The following is a 19,876-nucleotide window of genomic DNA, read 5'->3' on the forward strand; positions in this document are numbered from 1 at the left end:
TGTTTTGCCTGTGGTTACAATAAAAGTTATACAAAGTTTGAGTATGGTGTTCTTATATACAAGTACCTGTGAAGTTTTCTTCTTTAAACTATTTCTGTTCCTATTTGTACATGAATTGAATGTTAAATGGTTAGCACAAATATAATATGAGAGGTAAGCATTACATCCGCATCAAACCTTAGCATGCTCTCTGGGACAAAGTTAACAATTTTCCTTTTCAATATTTTACTTTAGGTGCTTTTATTGTTTATACTGTATAGTGATGATATATTGTGCAGATGTATTGTGAATGTGTAGATAAAATAAGAAAGCAAGCAATTGAGATTTAATAAATCAAATAAGAAATTGAAAAGTATAAGCAAATTTGGCCAAGGCCATGCTTTTTAACGTAGCATGTCAAATAAAGCATCGGGACTGGGCGGTGGTTGGTGCTGCTGCTTTATAGCTCTAAGGTCATTTTTAGACCATCTGACAGGTGATATAGATTTTTTATTATAAATTTTTTAGAGTGTTTATGTCCATTGTGTACTGTTTGATCATTTGGTTTGCGCTTACATTGCAAAAATCATTTGTCCAAATTATACTAAAGAAATAAAGGCAAGACTCTTTGCACAATTTGGCCCAGTTTCCCGTTAAGGGCTTAAAATAAGCCAGGACTAGGCTAATTCTACTTAAATTAATCCACACTAAACAACTGACTTTCTGAGATGTTGCTTAAATTTGGATTAACTAGTTCTAGACTACAGAGTCTCAGATTAAGGTAATCAAGGACAAGTGAGATCATCTTTTGGAAACCCGATTAGATTAATGGCATGCACATGTGGCTAAGGAGAGGTTGCTATAAAAACCTGGTATGGAATACTTGTAATTCATTAGTCTTAAGGAGTGTGTGGAACAGGAGTCATTCCAAAAAATGGATAAAGACAAAAGAAAACGCTCAAAAAACTTCAGTGAATTTGAGAAGACCCTTTTTAAACAAATTGTATCAAACTATCCTGTAATTGAAAACAAACAGCATGATTCAGGTACAGAAAACAAGAAGAAGAAAGCATGGATTTCCATATTGAATGAATTCAACTCGAATGAAAAAGTAACCAAACGGACACTCCAACAAGTTCAGGTATGATTTATTGTTGCCCCATTCTTACAAATCAGTAAATCATAAATGTTTTCATCAATGAAATGTAAAAAGAAAACTATTATGTAGAACTCCAACTTCAGAGTGTATATTATCTTGTAAAGGTCCTGTGGAAAAACATAAAAATAAACCTGAAAAAAACAACTGCTGCTACGCGTCAAGAGCGTTTCAAGACAGGTGGGGGACTTCCAGTTCCACCAGACACAGAGGAGTTGGGGGACTTGTTGGCTGGGATTATTGAAAGTCAGCAACCCCTGGAAGGTATTCCAGATGATGACCATTTGGACAGTTCAGGTGAGGAATCTTTCAAAGACTCATTTGATAGGAAATGTCTCATTTACAGTAACATGTGTTATCCCATCCAACATACAGTAATTAAATGCAAGTCATGTCTTGTAACAAAAATGACGTAATGACCTTTATTGTTGAAGTCAAATGTAATACTAGATTTTTTCTTCCATACAAAGATGACCTGATCTTCACCCAGGACTTGGGGGGCGCAGGGAACAGTCAAGAGGCTCAAATGAATCCATCAGCAGCCAGCACCAACATGCAGCAGCATCCAGTCTCCTGCGGTAGCATTAGTCAGCATCCAGCAGTCTCTAATCCAGGTAGCAGGTCAAGAGGGAAAAGGATGACCATTCATGAGAAACTTGCCATAGAGTTCCATGAATGTAAATTAAAATATTTAAAAGAAGAACATGAAGTCAAAATGAAAATTCTTCATCTTGAGTTGTCTATGAAAGAGAGAGAGATGAAGCAGCAGCAGTGTCAATTGTCTTTGGAACCAAACCTCAGTTAAATAAAAAAAATTTCCTGAAATTTTTTACCTGTCTATGCCAATTATTTATGTATCATTCAATGCACATTTATGAGAAGTGCTGCAAAGCAAAAGCATCTCTGTAAGCAAGTCCATTTCTGTCATTGGCTAGCTCAGGGATGGGGACATGTTGGTCATCATCATCTTCAATATCAGGGTCTGGGCAGCCGCACCGTTTAAGAAAATTATGAAGCACTGCTGTTGCAATAATAACAATGCAGCACCTCCTAGGTTCAAACCGCAGTGTATTTCGGAGACACTGGAAACGATTCTTCCATACACCAAACATGCTCTATTAGCCCTCTGGTGAGAATGTGAGCTTGGTTATAGCGCTGTTGCTCTGGTCTGACTGGATGGGGATAAGGGGTGAACAAGAAGTTTGTCTGCGCATACCCACTGTCACCAAGTAGAATTCCAGAGTGTTGTCTTGCTTCAAACTGAGTATATAAAGAGGAGTTGTGGAAAATCCTTGAGTCATGAGTTGAACCTTTCCAGCGTGCAACAATATTGGAGAACTGCATAGTGGGAGTGCACACTTCTTGTACATTTATTGAAAACCAGTTTTTACGATTTCTGAATTCCTCAGCATCTGCTGTAGAGGGACACTTGATGGGAATGTGGCAGCCATCGATACAACCAATGACTCCAGGGAAGTTCCCATATTCATAGAAATCTACCTTGCAGGTGGCCTGTTCAGCAGCATTTGGGAACTTGATGAAATCCTTTTTCAGTTCACATATAGCACTGCAGACTTTGTGTACTATTTTGCACACTGTTGATTCACCTACTCCACACAAATCCCCAGTTTCCCGATGGTAGGTTCCACATGCCAAAAACCTTAAGGTAATTAATATTTGTAAGGAAGGAGAAATAGGGGTGCCTCTGACTAAGTCACCTGTAAGCTTGGGCTGCAGCAAACCAATTATTTCTGTTGCATTTTCCTTTGACATACGGAAACGGTCAAGAAAATGTAAATCATCAAAATCATTTAGTGGGTTGCTCCTGTCTTTTAGCAACCTTCTTTCTGGTCTTGGTGGTGGTCTCTTACTGTCATTGAAATAGTCAAGGTAATCCATTTTTTGCTACTGTGGACGTGAGCCTTGAGGCAAGCAGTTTTAATCTGAGGTTAAACCTGCTTCTGACCAGGTTTAATTTAAGACTTAATTTAGATCTGGATTAGGTCTAATTCTACTTCTAGAAATCCAATTGTTTAAGTCAAGACTAGTGCAAGTCTGAGACTATTGTAATCCATGTGTGAGAAAGCTACTTCAATAAATCCAGGTTTAAAATGACATTTAGTCTACGACTAGGCTTAATCCCCGTACGGGAAACCGGCCCTTTGTGTTTAAGATTTACAGGTTATACTGATGTAGCTAACTTAACTACAGTTTCTGGTTTTGCCCTATTACAAATGTTTGCCTGAATGAATGATCCCTACTTGTTTTACAGTTACCATTTTTGTTTATTGCTAAATCTTTGGTACTTTTGAATAAAAAGTGTTCTATTTGTGAAAGATATTCTTGTTCAATACAGTGGATGTGCTCTTTAGTTTAGTTACTGTTGATGAGATTGCATGTTTTCACCTATGTGGATTTTCTTTGTGAACTCTAATTCTGAAGCTATGTAATAGCCCTATAATTGAATCACACACACACTTTATAAAAGCATGAGGGATCATATTTGATTTTTTATCTAATTTAAGAAGTTTCTTTGGCCAGGTGATGATTATTACTATTACTGTTATTATTTACCGGTAACGTGTGGATCTCCAGTCCTCGATTAAAAGTACTACATGCACCTCTCATGAAACACAGCACCCCAGATCACTCCACCGAGGTTGCTGCAATGCCTTTCATTACCATCCAATATTGCCGTGGCTCTTTTCCTGAGAGACATGCCACATGCTCGCACGACTGTTCTGTTCTTGTCAGCCATATTATGTGGCTTCATCACTGCTCCCTGTGCAAAGAACTTTCAGTTGTGCTTGCAGTGAATTACTGGCTGTTATGAGGAAAATGATCATTTGGCCTGTGCAATGTGCTCCACTGTCAGCAATGCAGTACTGCACCACCACTTGCCATGAGAAGTACCCAAAGCGTGAATTTCAATTCATGGGTCACATTACATGAAGCACAGTATAAGAGCCAAGTGTTTTGTGAGTTGTTGTGTGACAGGCAAACAGACAATTCTTAGCCTTTTTTATATATAGATTGAGGCGATGCATTTATCCAAGATGAAACTGTGGTAGAGATCAACATCTTAATTAAAGAAAGAAACTTATCCTCTAACAAGACAAATCTGATAAACCATTCTAGTCAGTAATTAGGCAGGAGAAAAGCTTGTCCATCAACATAATTTATTACATCTGCAGCACCATGCTGAGGGGGGAGTATCTCTCAGAGTACTCTGTTACAGCATGATGAAAATGGTCATCGAAACCAAGGATAGAGATTCATTATATTAACTATTGAATTTACATACAATGTCAATCAATGTATACATTTTATTCTGACTGGTTAAAAGATATTAGGTGCTTTAGCATAGAGAACAACCAGCCTAAATAAAAGTCTTTCTTAATTATATCCTTGTACTCCAATATCTCTTAGTTTAGATATTACCCTTGAAATCTCCATTTATGTGGCAACTGTCCAGTTTTACTGTTTACAGGATAACTGCTGATCTCATAATCATACATTTGGTGTATTACATCAATTTACTCCTGATACATTCTTGTCAATGTTGACCTTTATCTGGTTTCATGATATGCCTGAACAGGTTTCTGACATTTATTAACCCTTTTATACTTAGTGTATCAAAACACTTTATCCTAAATGACTATGTGATTCCTAAGTCTAATTTTTCTTCCACAAATCACAATATCTCCCATTCATAATATGCATTAAACTCATTTACCTATATATTTTTACACCTAAAGTACAAACCAGTTAAGTAACATGGTGATTGAAGTATGAGGAATGACCCAGGAATTTTGTGGTTTGAAGTCGAGTGCCTTTAGTCATTACTAATGCCCTCCGTACTCCTTGCAAAAAGCAAATTTACAGATTTCATGTCTGTAGTGGAACTGTTCCTATACTGTGATAATTCTAGCATCTGCAGGCAAAATCACTTACTCAATTTAGAATAAGCATTTATATTGGGGAGAAGGACTTCTTTCCCACTTAACTACTCTTAAAGTTTTACTCTGGCTGTTGGCCTTCCTCTCTTTCTCATGGGTGGGGGTGGAATTGAATTTAGTTTTGTTAAGTTTGACTTGATTGTATGGAACGTTATATGCTTTTAATAAATTAAATAAAAGATTAAAAAAAGAAAACACTCGCCACCAAAGCCTAAGGTCACCAAATAGTTGGAAGTGGGAATTTTACTAGCAGCCTTCGCACACTCTGCACAAAGTAATTAATGAATTCCATGTCCATAGATCAATTGCTTCCATATGTCTGTTACTGAAACACAAGCTTTTCCAGTGAAGTCTTGAGGATTGCACACAGTAAGCCAGCACTGGGCACTGAAACAACAGACTTTTGGTGTACAATCCAGCTTTACAGCCACTAAACCACAAGACTTAATGAATCATATAAATAGATATAGGTTATTTATTTTAGAATGGGTGGATCAAAACCCCAAAGAAGTGACTAATATGTGCAAGAGAGATTTTAAGTGGAAGACTGCTTCAAATGGGAAATAAATATTTAATTTAGGAAATCTGAGGTACCTACAAAAGCTTTAAAAACAGAGGTGTTTTTAAACCTGAAAATGTGCAACAGACTCCTCAATGTAGATAGCAGCAGTAATAAATAAAGAATAGATTAAAATGGTGCAAGCAGCTTTAAACCATCAACATATAGCCTGAGTAAAAATAATTAATAAGTATTATATAGTTCACATTTTTACAAGCCACACAGAAAAAAATGTATATTGTTAACAGTATTCATTATTCTAATAAATGTCTTCCATGTAATATTTTCTTTTAAACTGTATGGAATCTGATGTCAAAGATATGTACTCTAATGTCAGATTTCTTTGGAATATATACTGTCATTTGTGTATTACGATTTAAATCTGCAAATTTAAAGATCTCACCCAGAGTTATTAATTAATTATGTGAAATTTGTGTCCATAAAGGTGTTTATAAGATTGGTGGGAATGGGACTTGAGCACTGAAGTATTCATTATTTGCTAAATATTGCATTTTAGAGCACCTTCAACTGCATGACTTAAAGCACAGTTATTTGATTTCACATGCTTGTGTCAGGTCTGATTTGGTTATGGTTACTATGGTGTATAAAGCTACTGTCATTTGAACTTGTTTTGGAATTTTAAATAACTGGAAACTACCACTAAAGCAGGTGTGTATATTACATGTAGAAGGATATCAGAAAGTGTCATGTAGCCTTAAAATCTGCCACCTGAATGCATACAATATGATAGAATTGTAAGAATTTTATACCTTCTGTGGAATGTCAACTAGCTAAAGAGAAGTAAAACCGGTTGACAAAAAGTATGCTTCAACAGATATAAAGTTATTGCATAGGAGTAAGTGCTGACGTGCTGACGTCCGGTCAGGTCAATTTGGGGAACATGAACCGGTACAGCTCGTTCCTGCAGCCACCTCACAACGAAACAGCTCGAGATCCCCAAAGAAGAGTCGTAGTCTAGTCCCACCTACTGGAAATTACCATCTATCTGCTGTACCTAGGTGTTATGTGGGTATCTGTGGTAGTAATGAGGATCCTGTGAGCCGGATCACCCTCAGGGAATCGTGCCACATGACCATAATGCTGTAACTGATGCTCCCTCACAATGCAGGTAATGTGCCTCATTCTGGATGCTCAATTAACACAAAGTCAAACCAGTGGGACCCAAGGATTCTCCAAAGACACACAGTACCGAAGGAGTCCAGTCTTCGTCTCAGGTCACTGGATAGCTGAAAGCTGAGGGCGTTACTTAAATCGCTCTCCCACTTCTGTCTTTTATCGACACGTCCAGTGGTGTGCCCAGTAATGGGCTCTTTTTCCCTTCAAGGTGAGTTCCTGCCTTACATTCACCACCTGGATAGCAGTTACAATACATGATAGATTCAGGATAAGCTGTATTTTATATTATTTAAATATTTGCCAGTTGTACACTCTTTGTAGACGATACCAAGCTTGGTGGATTGGAAGATACTCTAGAATCTGCTGAATCATTACAGAGAGACTTGGATAGCATAGAGGCTTGGGCAGATTTCTGGCAGATGGCATTTAATATAAGTAAATGTAAAGTATTACATGTAGGAAGCAAAAACGTGAGGCTTAAATACACAATGGGAGGTCTGAAAATTGAAAGTACACCTTATGAGAAGGATTTAGGAATTATAGTGGGCTTATTAATAATAATTCTTTATATTAACTTGTCTCTATAAACTTCCAGACAGTGTTTGAATCCATTAAGAAGGCAAGCAGAATGTTAGGTTATATAGCATGGTGGATAGAGTACAAGTCCAAGGAGGTTATGCTCAAGCATTATAACGCACTGGTGAGGCCTCATCTGGAGTACTGTGTGCAGTTAAGGTCTACAGGCTACAAAAAGAACATCTGTATACATCTGATTTTCCCCACGAGATTAATAAAGTTTATCCAACCTATTTAATAGCAGCATTAGAATAAATCTAGAGAAGTGCGACTAGGCTGATTCCAGGGCAATGGTGGATGAGTTATGAGGAAAGGTAAACAGAGCTGAGCAAAAGGAGATTAAGAGCAGAGATGATTGAAGTGTTCAGAATTATGAAGGAAATTAGTATAGCAGACTGTTACTTTAAAATGAGTAAATCAAGAAAACAGGGACACATTTGGCAACTTGTTAAGGGCAATTTTTATATGAACGTTAAGAAGTTTTTTTACACACAGAGAATCACAAACACATGGAATAAGGTACCAAGTGGTAGACAGTAGGACTTTAGGGTATTTCAAAATCAGACTTGATGTTATTTTAGAAGAATTAAGTGGATGAGACTGATGAGCTTTGTTGTCTTGAATGTCCTGTTCTTATCTAGATTGTTCTAATGCTTTTATAAATAAAGGTGCCAGAATAAGCCTTCATAATGATGCCACAGAGGAACCATTTTTGGTTTGCTAAAGAACCATACATATGAAGGATTCAGAAATAACTTTTGTTTATCTACATCCAAAAAAGGTTTCATAAATACCTATGTATATAGATGATAACAGATTCAACTTGTTAAGGGGAATTTTTATACGAACGTTAAGAAGTTTTTCTATACACAGAGAACCACGGACACATGGAATAAGGTACCAAGTAGTGTGGTAGACAGTAGGATTTATCATAAATACCTATGTATATAGATTACAGATTTGTGAAATACTAATGGATTCCTGATTTTAAAAGGGCTCTTGCTTCATACAATAGCACAGGTTAAGCTCAGGTTTACTTGATCCTGCTAGGCAGCCTACTAAAAATTAAATATTCTGTATTGTCAACATATTAGGAACCTTTTCAATGGTCAAAGATACAATTTCACATACAAAGAACCCTTCCTAAAATGAAAGGAACCGTACCACCCAATAAAGTGCCATTACATAAGCACTGTTTTTAACAGTATGTCAGCTGCCTGAAACCTGTGAGGAGTTCTGATAAGGAACACTGCCTGAGTAGAGTTTGCACGTTTTCATCATGTCTGTGTGAGTTTTCTCCAAGTACTAAAATGCCCTCCTGGAAACTTGTAGGTTGGGCCGAATGCTGATTCTGAGTTATGAGTGAATAAGCCTCATGATGGACTGCTGACATCTTCTCCCAGGTTCGTCCTTGCCTTACACGTCTCTGGATCTTGACTTGAAAAAAGAAAATTCTGAAAGTAAATGAATGGATTTTTGTAATTAACAAGGCTTTGTCCTAAAACTGCAAAGTCAATAAAACAGATTGTGTCTTCATCTGTCCACAATCATATCAGATGGTAAAAGTTTTGTTAAACTTGGTGTAATTAAAAGACAATGTGTTCGGTTTCGTCACCTCCAGAACAGATAGATGCAAATCGGCGATAAGAAACAGGCGTCTAATAAGTGAAAAAGAAGCCCAACCAGTTCCGACCGAAAGAGAAAGGGGGAGCTGCGAAAAAGAAAGGACCTGCGATTCCGCTGAGAATCACAGTCGCGCTTATTTAGTGTGATAAGGCGGATATACAGCGAGCTCCGACATAAGCGGCGTGCGGGAAGGTTGCACGCTGTCTACTTCTGCCCGGCACATTGCAGCAGACGCACGCACACACACGTATGCGCACTGCCTGCCACTTGCAAGACGTAAAGAGGAAAGGGAAATGAAAAATTGGAATAATCGGGCTACCCGTGTGTACTGGAAGTAATGCACTTTGCACAGTGAGTCTCAAGATCCGGATGCTGGCTGACACTTCGCTTCGTTCGACTATTCACTTTTGCGTTTCAGACCTCTTCTTTCTTGTTTATGGTGCAGCGTGGGTCTGATCTCTATGACTGACACTGACATCCACCCTTGTCCCCGCTTGCATACGCTCTGAGAAAACAAGACGACACGGTGAGTCTCTCTGGATGCCTTTATCGGTAAAAGCAAGAAACTCGCTCGCGTTGTCATTTCATTTCATAAGTGAGTTTGCTTGAGAAAGACCGTGGCAGATAACCCGAAGAGGTTGTCCAGCTAAAGCGATCCGGATGCAGACCCTTCCTCCGTAGGGTTGCTTTTCATCTGGTGGATGGCCAAGAAAGGGGGTCTGCTTTTCAGACGCAAAGATGCTGCGCTAAATAAACGAGGTGAGGATGAGAAGTAGACCTCTGTTGTCGAATGTGCTTTTATTGTCTTTAAATTGGCGACACAGGATGCAGACAGAGACGTTCGTGACTCATGAAGTCACACTCGAGTTTTTTTGTTGTGCCTAACAGAGGTACAATCAGCATTATTTTTTAGAAGAGGACAAACATGGCACCGTGCTTTGTGGACATGTGAGTGTGCAGACGCAACAACACACCTTTGCTTGTTTGAGGAAGGACGGGCATCACGTGCTACTTTGATTTTCTGAGACTTGATGGGGGGTCCTTTACGATGAATGAAGGAAGTCTCCTTGAGCCGAATTCTGGAAGCACTTTCTCATATTTGACACGAGGGACAATCGAATGTTTATCGGGGGCATCTTTGTGCCTCCTAAACCGTGCCAATGTCTGATTTGAGGGCATATACAAGTGCAGCGCCTCTGCTCCTTGGCCTCTGATGGACAGCAATAGACGTACTGTATTACTGCAGTCTTTATTTCTAATTTTATTAGGGTTTACGAGACACGATGGTTATGTCGTAAAAAGTATAACTTTAGCCAGTGCCCATGCCCATCATGTCCAGTTACTTATCGTATTCATCACTGTCGTGTCGCTTCTTTGATAATTTTTAAGTAAATGAATGAAAATGTTTTGCGACCTGACAAATATGCGGAAAAACTAATGCAATGAGTTTAAATACTCAGTGTTTAAACGAAGTCATAGCCAACAGGCGGCGACACGTATCTTACTGCGATTTCTTTGTTTCTCTTGCTTCTCTATATCGGCCTTAGTTGTCAGCTGAAAGTGAGCTCGTATTCACACTTCTGGCACAAATACGGTTTACAGTAAATACGTGCACAGTGCTTAACTGACAACGAGTAATCTTGCATTGCCGATTTTGGTTTAAATAACGTTTATTTATTGTTTTATGATAAGTCATATAAAAATTATGGTTGTATACTGGCGTGATGTAGTTCAAAGATTGCATTTAATACCATGAGTAGAATACATGCCATATGACGGCTTTGACACATTTTTCTACTTATTAACGATCACGCTTACATATCCGGGGGTAATGCTGATGCTTCACAGCTCTGGAGAAAGTTCTTTTTGTGTTTGTGTGGATTTTTCTCCAGGTACCCCGGTTTTCCACCCGCATCTTAAAGGCTTGTGTGTTAAATTAATTGGTCACCCATAATTAGTTTAGTCTGGCATGAGTGATTGTGACAAGCGACGTACAGGCTACTAATTCGAAGCCTATGCCTTAATGTTGTCTGTATGCAGTTTGCATGTTCACCCTTTGTCTACACATGTTTTCCTCCCATATATCTCAAAACATTAAACTTCGGAAAGCTGGCAATATCCAAATTGCCCATCTGTGTGCTTGAGTAGGCCCTGCCCAGGACTGTTTTGTGCCTTGCACCCAAGTTCTGTAGAGAGAAGCTCTAGCCCCCTGTGACCCTAAAATGAATTAATCAGTTCATTACTGTAATATGCCATTTGTATACCTATTCATTCATTATTTGGTCCGCTTAATTCAGTTGAAGAGTCACAAGAGGCCATACATGATCTCACAATGTGGGGTCTAAGCAGATGCCAGGTCTGGATGGGGAACCAGTCCATCACGGGGCACACCAAGAAACATCCAATATAAAGGACCAGTTTGGAATTACCAAGAAAACTACATGTGTATCTTTAAGATGCACTGTAGAAGGAAAGCTCACGCTGACACCAGAAAGCAAACATACTTTTGACATTAATATCTTACCTTAATGTCATTCATTAACAATTGATGAGTCAGTGAACACTAACCTAAAGCGTTGCAGTCCAATGAACCACACTTTTCTGGAGCTGTTCACACTCCTCCCACGATTTGGGTCTGCATAGACTTGTAAACCACATAAACACACACAACCTATGTCCCCAGACTAAAACATACACCTGGGCAGCACCCACAGACTTGGAAAAAAAGTGTGGAAGGACAACAGTTAACATTGCACATACATTTAAGTGTGTGCACTGATGTTCATAGGAGACCCTGAAGACATTAGATTGTAGTTTTATTAATTTAATTTGCTCTCAGAATTATGTGATCTTTTTTCATTTGTTTGGATTATGACAGTACCTATAAATAACAAAAATGGCTTTAGTTAAATGTTAACTGTTTAGTGTTTATAAAGTAGTTCTAGCTTCCTTGCAACCCTGCTCTAATTGGAATGATATCTCTCGATTATAATAAAGAAATCTTGGGTTGAGACGTGATCTTCTCGAAAGACACTTTAAATAACTCATTCCCTACAGCTTTATTACTGGCAGATTTCAAGAAATAAAAAATGAATCATGTGAAAATAACAATCTCTTTAAATTGTATATCCGGTTCAGCAAACTGGATGTTGGCGAGCAAAGCCCCTTAGCTTATTATATAATAAAACACAAAGGTCTGTGTGACCAGTACCTCAGAGCAGTTGAATTGGTCAGTTTGGTGACAGTGAAGTGTGAGTGTGACATGCATGAGGAGGACTACTGAAAAAGTCGGCTTCAGAGACTTAAGGTTTTAAAACCAGACAGGAGGTGAGAAAGGTCTCCCGAAAATAATGACAGAGTCTGAGAAGTAAGTTTTATGGGAAAATGTTTGAGAAACATGAGACACACAAGGATGCCAAGGAAAGGCACTGATAGTACATGTAGGGCAAGACATAGCAAATAATTTTAAATGATTGTATTACCTGTCTTTGACAGGTACTGTGGCTAGTTCTTTATAAATTACATTTAATTATTTGGCTGCTTTTATTTGGTATACTGTATTAATTCATGAGGGCAAATTGTCTTTTCACATGACCTTTGAAAGTATTCAAACCAAACTTAAAATTACAGCCTTGGAATCACATGCTGTTTTTCATTTGGGGCATGGGCAGGGGAAGTTATTTGCTTGGAGTCACACAACAAGTTTGTGATATGAATTACAGTCCAGTGTCTTGGTGACCAGTACACGCTGCCTGTGTCATTTGATCATCATTTGCCAATAAACTATCTATTTGTGTTATCTTTTAACTGATAGTGCACATCTGCTTCAATGACCAAAGACCTTCTGTTAATTCTCATTAGTATTACTATGCTGGTTGTGTTCTGTTGCCCATTAAAATACCAGCATGGCATTCAGGATGTACTCTCATCAGCATGATTTGTTAACTTTTGAAGCTCTGATCCTTCACTGGCCCAGAATGAAGGAAGCTGAAAAAGAACAAATTTATTCAAATTTGGCTATCTTGAGAATGCATAGCTAAAACACAACACATTGAATGGTCGATACTCATAGAAAAGGGCAATGCAGATATTCCCAAGAAAATATTGTTATTTCTTGCAGAAGACGTTTGGCATGAGTGAAAAGAAAAGACAGAGTTTCAGAACAGGTTGTGACTGATGCTTGCCATCTATGTCCAACCTGTTTTTCCACCCTAGCAAAGTACTGTTTTCTTTTTTTTTAATGTAAACCAGGGTACATCAAGTTCTCATTCTGAAGAGTTTTGTATTTGGTGTGTCAGGTTCAACAAGAAATTCAACTTTATACATTGGCTATCCCCAGTGACAATATTGCCCTAAATAGAGCATTCTGTGGAATAAATAGAATATAAGGATATTATTCAGTTTTTGGTAAAATTAGTAATTGCAGCACTTTGTGATGACCCAGATAGATTATATCAGATGCTAGTGCACTGGAATACCTACCATTACATTGTATAAACGTTTTCAATTTCTTAGAAATGATAACTAAATCACACTTATAATTTTATTAAAAGAGACCTTGCTGTTAGAGTTAGTTGGCAAGAATCCATAAAAACAGGATTTACTGGAATTTTTTTTTCAGATTCTGAGCTTGATTTTTATTTGGCTTTCAAGATGACTAATGTGATAAAACTGGGTAAATATTTTGATGTTTCAGATTTATAAGTCTGCTTTCTTTTTTTCAGTGCAGTTTCTGGTTGATATATTGAGATTTTTAAACGTTTAGCTAACCAGACGAATGTGTTCTTGTTTTCTTATGCAAGATTTAAATAGCCTGGATTTGTAAGTACAGTGCAGACATGCTGGACAGTGAGGATTCTGATGTTGCCCATAGTTAGTGGGTGGTGGATCTTGCACATGTTTGGCTGAACTGAGATTTGATAACTTGGAAAGGCAGTGCACTAAGATGATTTTACTATGCCATTCCTGGAACTTTTCCAGTATTTTCCTAATTTTGTAGCATGAAATGTTATTACATTGAAAAATTCTTTTTTCAGCTGATTTCAATGAATGCACTGGGTTGGCAATTAATATATAGTTACATTCAATCATTGATCTACTTGTAAAAAAAGGTTACAAAATATGACATAAAACACACCTTTACAGCATTAAAATGTCAGCGCCATCCTACGTTGTTGACAGAAGGGAGGGTTGATTCATAGATATTTGACTCTTTTAGGGTGCTCTGAGGTCTGCAGCAGTTTTTTGGCAGTGAACTGGTTTTGATGATTGCAAATAAATTCTGAACTTCTTGAGAAGGATGATTAAAAAAAGATTGAATTTTGTTTTGTTACTGCAGGAGTACATAATGAGCACTACAAGAAAGTAGTAGGACACTGATTTAAATGGCTTTGCGAACATATAGACTCTGATTTTGTTACCTTTATACATAGATATAATTTTGGCATGCACTTATTTACAAAAAATGAAATATTTAGCTTGTACTAGGAAAAAGCCTTTTAATTAGTGATTTTTACATTGGAAGAAAAGGTAATTTTTTCAAGTGTACACATTGAAATAGAAAAATTTGAACGTCAGTCACAACAGTTTGTTTAGCCACTATGCAAAATCAAAAACAAGTCCTTTGAAATAGCTCTATCATTTATTTGACTAATGTTTATAAATAACTATTGAATATTGTGATTAGTAAGGGGAGTTGCAGCACCTCTAATCTCAAACACAACCACCACGACACAAGTCCCAGGTTCAAATACAAGTTATATTACAATAAATTACCTTACAAAAGGCTTTGAAAGTAACAGAACACCTGTGTTCTTCTCCTTCTCTTTTTTTTCTCTCTCCTTCCACTCCTTCAGGCAGGCTTTGTCCTTCTTCTACCTGACTCCAACTCGACTGGAGGATTTTGAGCAGCTTCTTTTATCTTAGATCTTGGAAGTACTGCTGGTACTAGTGCATAGCCTGATGGAGGCACTTCTGAGTCGAGCAGAAGTCTCACAAAGTAGAGATGATGTATCCCTGTAGCACTCCCTGGCCACCCCCATAGAACCCGACAAGGCTGCCGTATGGGACTACAGTTCTCGGCATGCCTTGAGGGTGTCTGCACAGGTAGCGTCACCCAAAGACACTGCAACCTAGCGTGTCAGGGAGCATGTAACCCTGCCAAGTTGTCTCCCCCTGTCCTTCTGCTACACTGGCCTCCCGGCCAGGTATAGTTCCTCGGTCCAACCCTGCCAGGATGCTAGTGTATCCACTGCTTCACTTTCATCTCCTGGCTGACGCAGGATGATCTTCACCCTCCTTCTTGTGCCTTTGAAGGGCCGGCCTCCCATCCAGATAAGGAACCTTGTCCCATTCTAGCTTGCCCATGTATGCTGTCCAGCACAATATAATGAAAAAAGAGTAGCTATAACACCTTGCTGCACACTGGTTGGTTTTCATAGTGCTTTAATATGTACCACCAAAGAGTACTGCCATCTTGCTTTTTTTTTGGAATCAATGCACGTGGTCCCAGCTCAAGAGCAAAGAACGTAGCAACAGATAAATGTACCCACGTGCCCATTCTCATCTTTGGACTAGAGATTCTTGTTGTGGTTGTAGCAATATGTAATGTACCCTCTGAAGCTTGTTGTATGTGTGAATTTAAACCAACTTGAAGTCATGCTTGGTGATCTTTTTCCCCCAATGTTTTGTACTTTCCCACCCATTTTGTGGTATGTGTTTGTGGGCTGAAAGTTGGGTGCAAAAAAAAATCAATTCCATATTTCAAGAAGCCTGTGTCTCTGGCACCATACAAAATAATAATTAAGGCCAGCATCACGCTACAAGACTCCTAGTCAGGGCATGTCTCAAATTTAACAACTGCAGATGTTGGCTGTCTTTGCCCAAGGGTGTCAAAATATATATCTTGGAACTGCTGGGGGTAACTGATTACATGATCCCTGTTGACTTTTCATTCTGGTCCTGAATCCTATTTTGTGCCTTAAAAGTTCAGCAATAAAGGCTCATTTTGGTAGTCAAGCAATGTGCAGCATGCCTGCAGAAGTCACAGTCTCATCCTGTTATTTGTCGTGATATGACAAACATGAAACTTCAGACGTCAGTGCCAAGTCTAAATTTCAACAAGCATTTCTTCTATCTAAAACACTCATTTTTCTTCATTCCTTGCTGCCATCCATGATTTTCACTGTTTGAAATCACCCTATGCATTGTACTTCATTTTCAGCACGGAATGACTGTTAACTCTTGCTGAACGGCATCCCATCCCTACAAGTAGGGCCCTGTTCTGATAAAACTGGATCAATTTTATTTTATTGTGGGGCATCAAAGAGAGCTATGACTGAGTCACTGGGGGTGTCACATTATGTGTGGTGTAATGCCATTTTAACATCATGCAATTTGTTTCTAATCTTATTCAAACTAGTAAAAAATACCCAAATTAGTGGAAACTGTATTGTTTTGTAGTATTCTCAAACCCGCTTAATCTAATGTATAGACATGGTGGGCCAGAGCATTTTGCAGCAGCACTGGATGCAAGGCAGGAAACAGCTTCGTGAACAAGGTGATGCTCCATGACAGGGCCCACTCACACACATACCCACACCTACACACACAGGATAAGTTTAGAATTGCCAAATAATGTACTATAGTGTAGTTTTATTTGAAATTACATTTACATATTCTTCCTTGTTCATAAAAAATCTGTATGCCTGCTTCATAATTTGCAACGTTAAAAGTATTTCTCATACTAGATTAGACTAGATAAACTTTATTAATGCCAAGGGGTAATTCAGATATATACAGCAGCAGAAACTAAAAAATAAGGATACAGACTCACAGGTCAAATAATATAGCAAATCAATCAATCAAGTCAGTCAGTCAGTCAGTCATAGTCCAACCCGCTATAACCTAACACAGGGTCATGGGGGTCTGCTGGAGCCAATCCCAGCCAGCACAGGGCGCAAGGCGGGAACAAACCCCGGGCAGGGCGCCAGCCCACCACAGTCAATCAATCAATTGATAATTAAAGAAATAAATGTATATTGCGCTATTATTATTTAACAAAAAAGTTGTGTACATAATTCCAGCTAGATAGGAAAAAGCATAATGGATATAGCGTTCTTGGCCTCACCTTTTACAAATGATTTATATAGTAGTCAAAGTATAAATACAGTATGTTCATTTTAGATAACAGCATTTCTATTGCTTCAACAATGACTGTTCTGTAGTTAGGTAATGTCTTGGCTACTCATGTCCATGTTTAAAATTTGCTGTCAAATATAAATGTTGTAACCCTTGCGTTTTCTAAAAGTTTAACTGTGAATCATCAAATACCAAATCTGCAAGTTCTAGTGTATTTTTTCCTCTTTCTTGTGTGGTGGAGCACTATACAGTACCTAGTCATTTCCTGCTTTCTGCGCTCTGGGGTTGCCATCTGGCTCCAGTTTGCTGTGACAGATTACTCTGTTTTAAGTTTCCTCCTACTTGCTTATATTAATGCATTGATTTGTTTCAATTAGCTAAATTAAACTCGCAACAGTTTAATGATATCCATTTAACACCACACTCAGAAACTTTGTGAACTCCATTTTCATACCTAATGGATGGCTAACTCATCTGTAACTGTTAAAGCACCTCTTTTTTTATGTACGTACCAAAAATAAGTCTGTGCACTTGGTGCTTGAGGACTTTGCCTGGCAGGTGTCAAATCATACGGCCATTGCTGGATACTACTGTAGAATTTATTGCATCCAGTCAGAAATAATGGTGTTGAGAAAACTTGAAAGAAATTAAGTAATATGTTTAGCATCATTAGAGCCAGATTGTAGTAACAATTTTAGATAAAACAGGGCTTAATAAATTGTTATATATGAACATAAGTTTAGTGATCATACTTAATTATGTTGATTATGAAATACATACAATTATTTATGAGATACAATATTTAACTATTGTGAAATAAGCACAAAGATAAAGATTGGGGTAGGCGCTCCATATACTTGAAATGAATGGCAAAAAATTAACAGTCTTTACAGACGTGAGTTCAAAATGGATCTGAATACAATGAGCAAAGATGGCATTTATATGGTAAGTGGACAGGTAGGGGCAGAGCCAGAGGCACAGGAACCATAAGTGACATTGTGGGAACCTTAAGTGCCATCATAGGAATTGGAAGTGATGTCTGAGGAATCGAGTTCATTCTGCTGCTCTGCAAAGGGAAAAAGAGAGAAAGGATTAGTGGACCATGCCAATCCCTGGCTCGGCGGGCAATTAAGTTATTTGAGTACATAAGCTGCACTTGTGACACAACTGAAGAACCTTTATAAATATTCACAAAATTTTTATTTGTCTGGCTTCTAAGGAACTTTGTTATACAATATCATCCCATTATTTATTTAATTATTGCTTGCTAAAAGGCAATCAGATGTCTAATTAGCATCCTGGGCAGAGTGTTTTGTACCTTCACCACCCTTATTTGCTGCCGCCCATGTCTTGAATACATTATATATTTTATGTCTTTCATTGTCCTATTTTGCATTCTACTAAGTAGCATGAGTTACCTACACTTATTGCTGAAAAATGTGACATACAAATAGTGTGTATATTTGTACATTTTATAGGTAAGAAACTATATTTTAGAGCCTCATAGAGTGTAAGTATTGGACTCTAGCTGTTGTTTGGTTGTTTTTCTTAATTTAATTTACCTTTTTGTTAATATCTGGACCTGTTTGTTACCAGTTATACTTTGTCATGTGTATGATGGGAACCTTCACATTTTCTCAGTGTTATATCTTACCTGCTATGGGCATCTTAATTTTTCATGACAATGTGAATCTGTTTCTGTTCAATCCAATATACCAGTGTAATGCTTAGTCAGTTGTTTAATCAAGCAAATGTAACCACTGTAAGTGGCCACTATTTATTGGCAACACATCTCTACTACATTCAGCATGTACACTTCTAGGCTTAATGTTGCATGCATGTTTCAATAAGTCAGAAGGCATGAACAAATTATCAACTGTTGAGTATTCATTCTACAAATTAGCGACTAGTCCAGCACATATTTTTGCTGCCTTTGTGAAGATATTCTTTAATTCAACTGGAAAGAATACAGAATGGTGACTGTGCTCTAAAGAGATATAATGATATCACATTCTCACACCTGCTCAGTCCAATTCAGTCAGAGGGGTTCGAAAGAGATGATCAGCAGATATTAATGACCTCCATGCCTTGTTCATTAATTCTTGCGTATCATTGACTTGCTATCTCATTGCTTCTCATTGTGTACTTGATTAAAATGTTCTACTGCATTTTAGTTCTCCGGCGGATAAGTCGGGACTTGATTTTACCGTAAAATTTCCGGTATTTTATAATGTTGGTCGTATAGGTCGAATGCGGAAAACTCACACTATTGGTCCAAGAGACTATGCTATGCTAACGCCCATCTGAGAGAGTAACAACAGAGCACACTGCCTTTTTTTCTATGTATTGTGCCTATCTGACCATATGGTAATACCCAAACTATTCCAAAGTGACATTTGCACTGTTTTGTGTTTTTTGTATCTCACACCCTCATACACATTTATCGTAAGAGCATCCCTTATCTACGATTCGATCAAAAGAAAATATGAAGCTGGTTTTACATTAAAAGTTGTTGAAGTGGCAAAAGAAATTGGTAACAGCGCTGCTGCAACAAAACTTGATGCATTTAAGAAACTGGTGTGAGATTGGATGAAGCAAGAAGATGTTAGAAAAAAAAAAAAAACTAAGCGTTTATTTTTGAAAGGGTGTATAAGTCGGGGTCTAATCGATTTTGCAGGTTTCAAGACCCGACTTATTTGTAAATATATGCGGTAATTTAATCTGAAATGAATTTAACAGCATTTT

The 19,876-nt window shown here is 37.9% G+C and overlaps 2 protein-coding genes across 4 annotated transcripts in view; both read left to right on the top strand.

The window, feature by feature from the left end:
* Window positions 1-912: 912 nt before the first annotated feature.
* Window positions 913-1,975, top strand: LOC120538535. Its single transcript, XM_039767930.1, has 3 exons — window positions 913-1,120; window positions 1,243-1,432; window positions 1,606-1,975. Exons 1-3 carry the CDS (start codon window positions 914-916, stop codon window positions 1,938-1,940), a joined length of 732 nt encoding a protein of 243 aa, XP_039623864.1. The 5' UTR covers window position 913; the 3' UTR covers window positions 1,941-1,975.
* Window positions 1,976-9,086: 7,111 nt separating this feature from the next.
* The window catches only part of prr5b (proline rich 5b (renal)), a 145,654-nt gene continuing 134,864 nt past the window's right edge, over window positions 9,087-19,876 (top strand). For 2 of the 3 annotated variants that reach the window (XM_039770001.1, XM_039770004.1), the window contains exon 1: window positions 9,087-9,518. The gene's annotated coding sequence lies outside the window, so the exon portion shown is untranslated. Of the gene's footprint in view, window positions 9,519-9,567; window positions 9,752-19,876 lie in introns of those variants that run through there. The other variant, XM_039770002.1, reaches the window with a different exon arrangement.

The sequence above is a fragment of the Polypterus senegalus genome, chromosome 11, assembly GCF_016835505.1.
Source record: "Polypterus senegalus isolate Bchr_013 chromosome 11, ASM1683550v1, whole genome shotgun sequence".
Lineage (NCBI taxonomy): Eukaryota > Metazoa > Chordata > Cladistia > Polypteriformes > Polypteridae > Polypterus > Polypterus senegalus.

Bases quoted from the DNA above. Each gene is read 5' to 3' on its own strand.
- LOC120538535 (XM_039767930.1), top strand. From the start codon at position 914: ATGGATAAAGACAAAAGAAAACGCTCAAAAAACTTCAGTGAATTTGAG. The intron at 1,121-1,242 runs GTATGATTTATT...TATCTTGTAAAG, and splicing joins GGACACTCCAACAAGTTCAG to GTCCTGTGGAAAAACATAAA. The intron at 1,433-1,605 runs GTGAGGAATCTT...TTCCATACAAAG, and splicing joins TGACCATTTGGACAGTTCAG to ATGACCTGATCTTCACCCAG.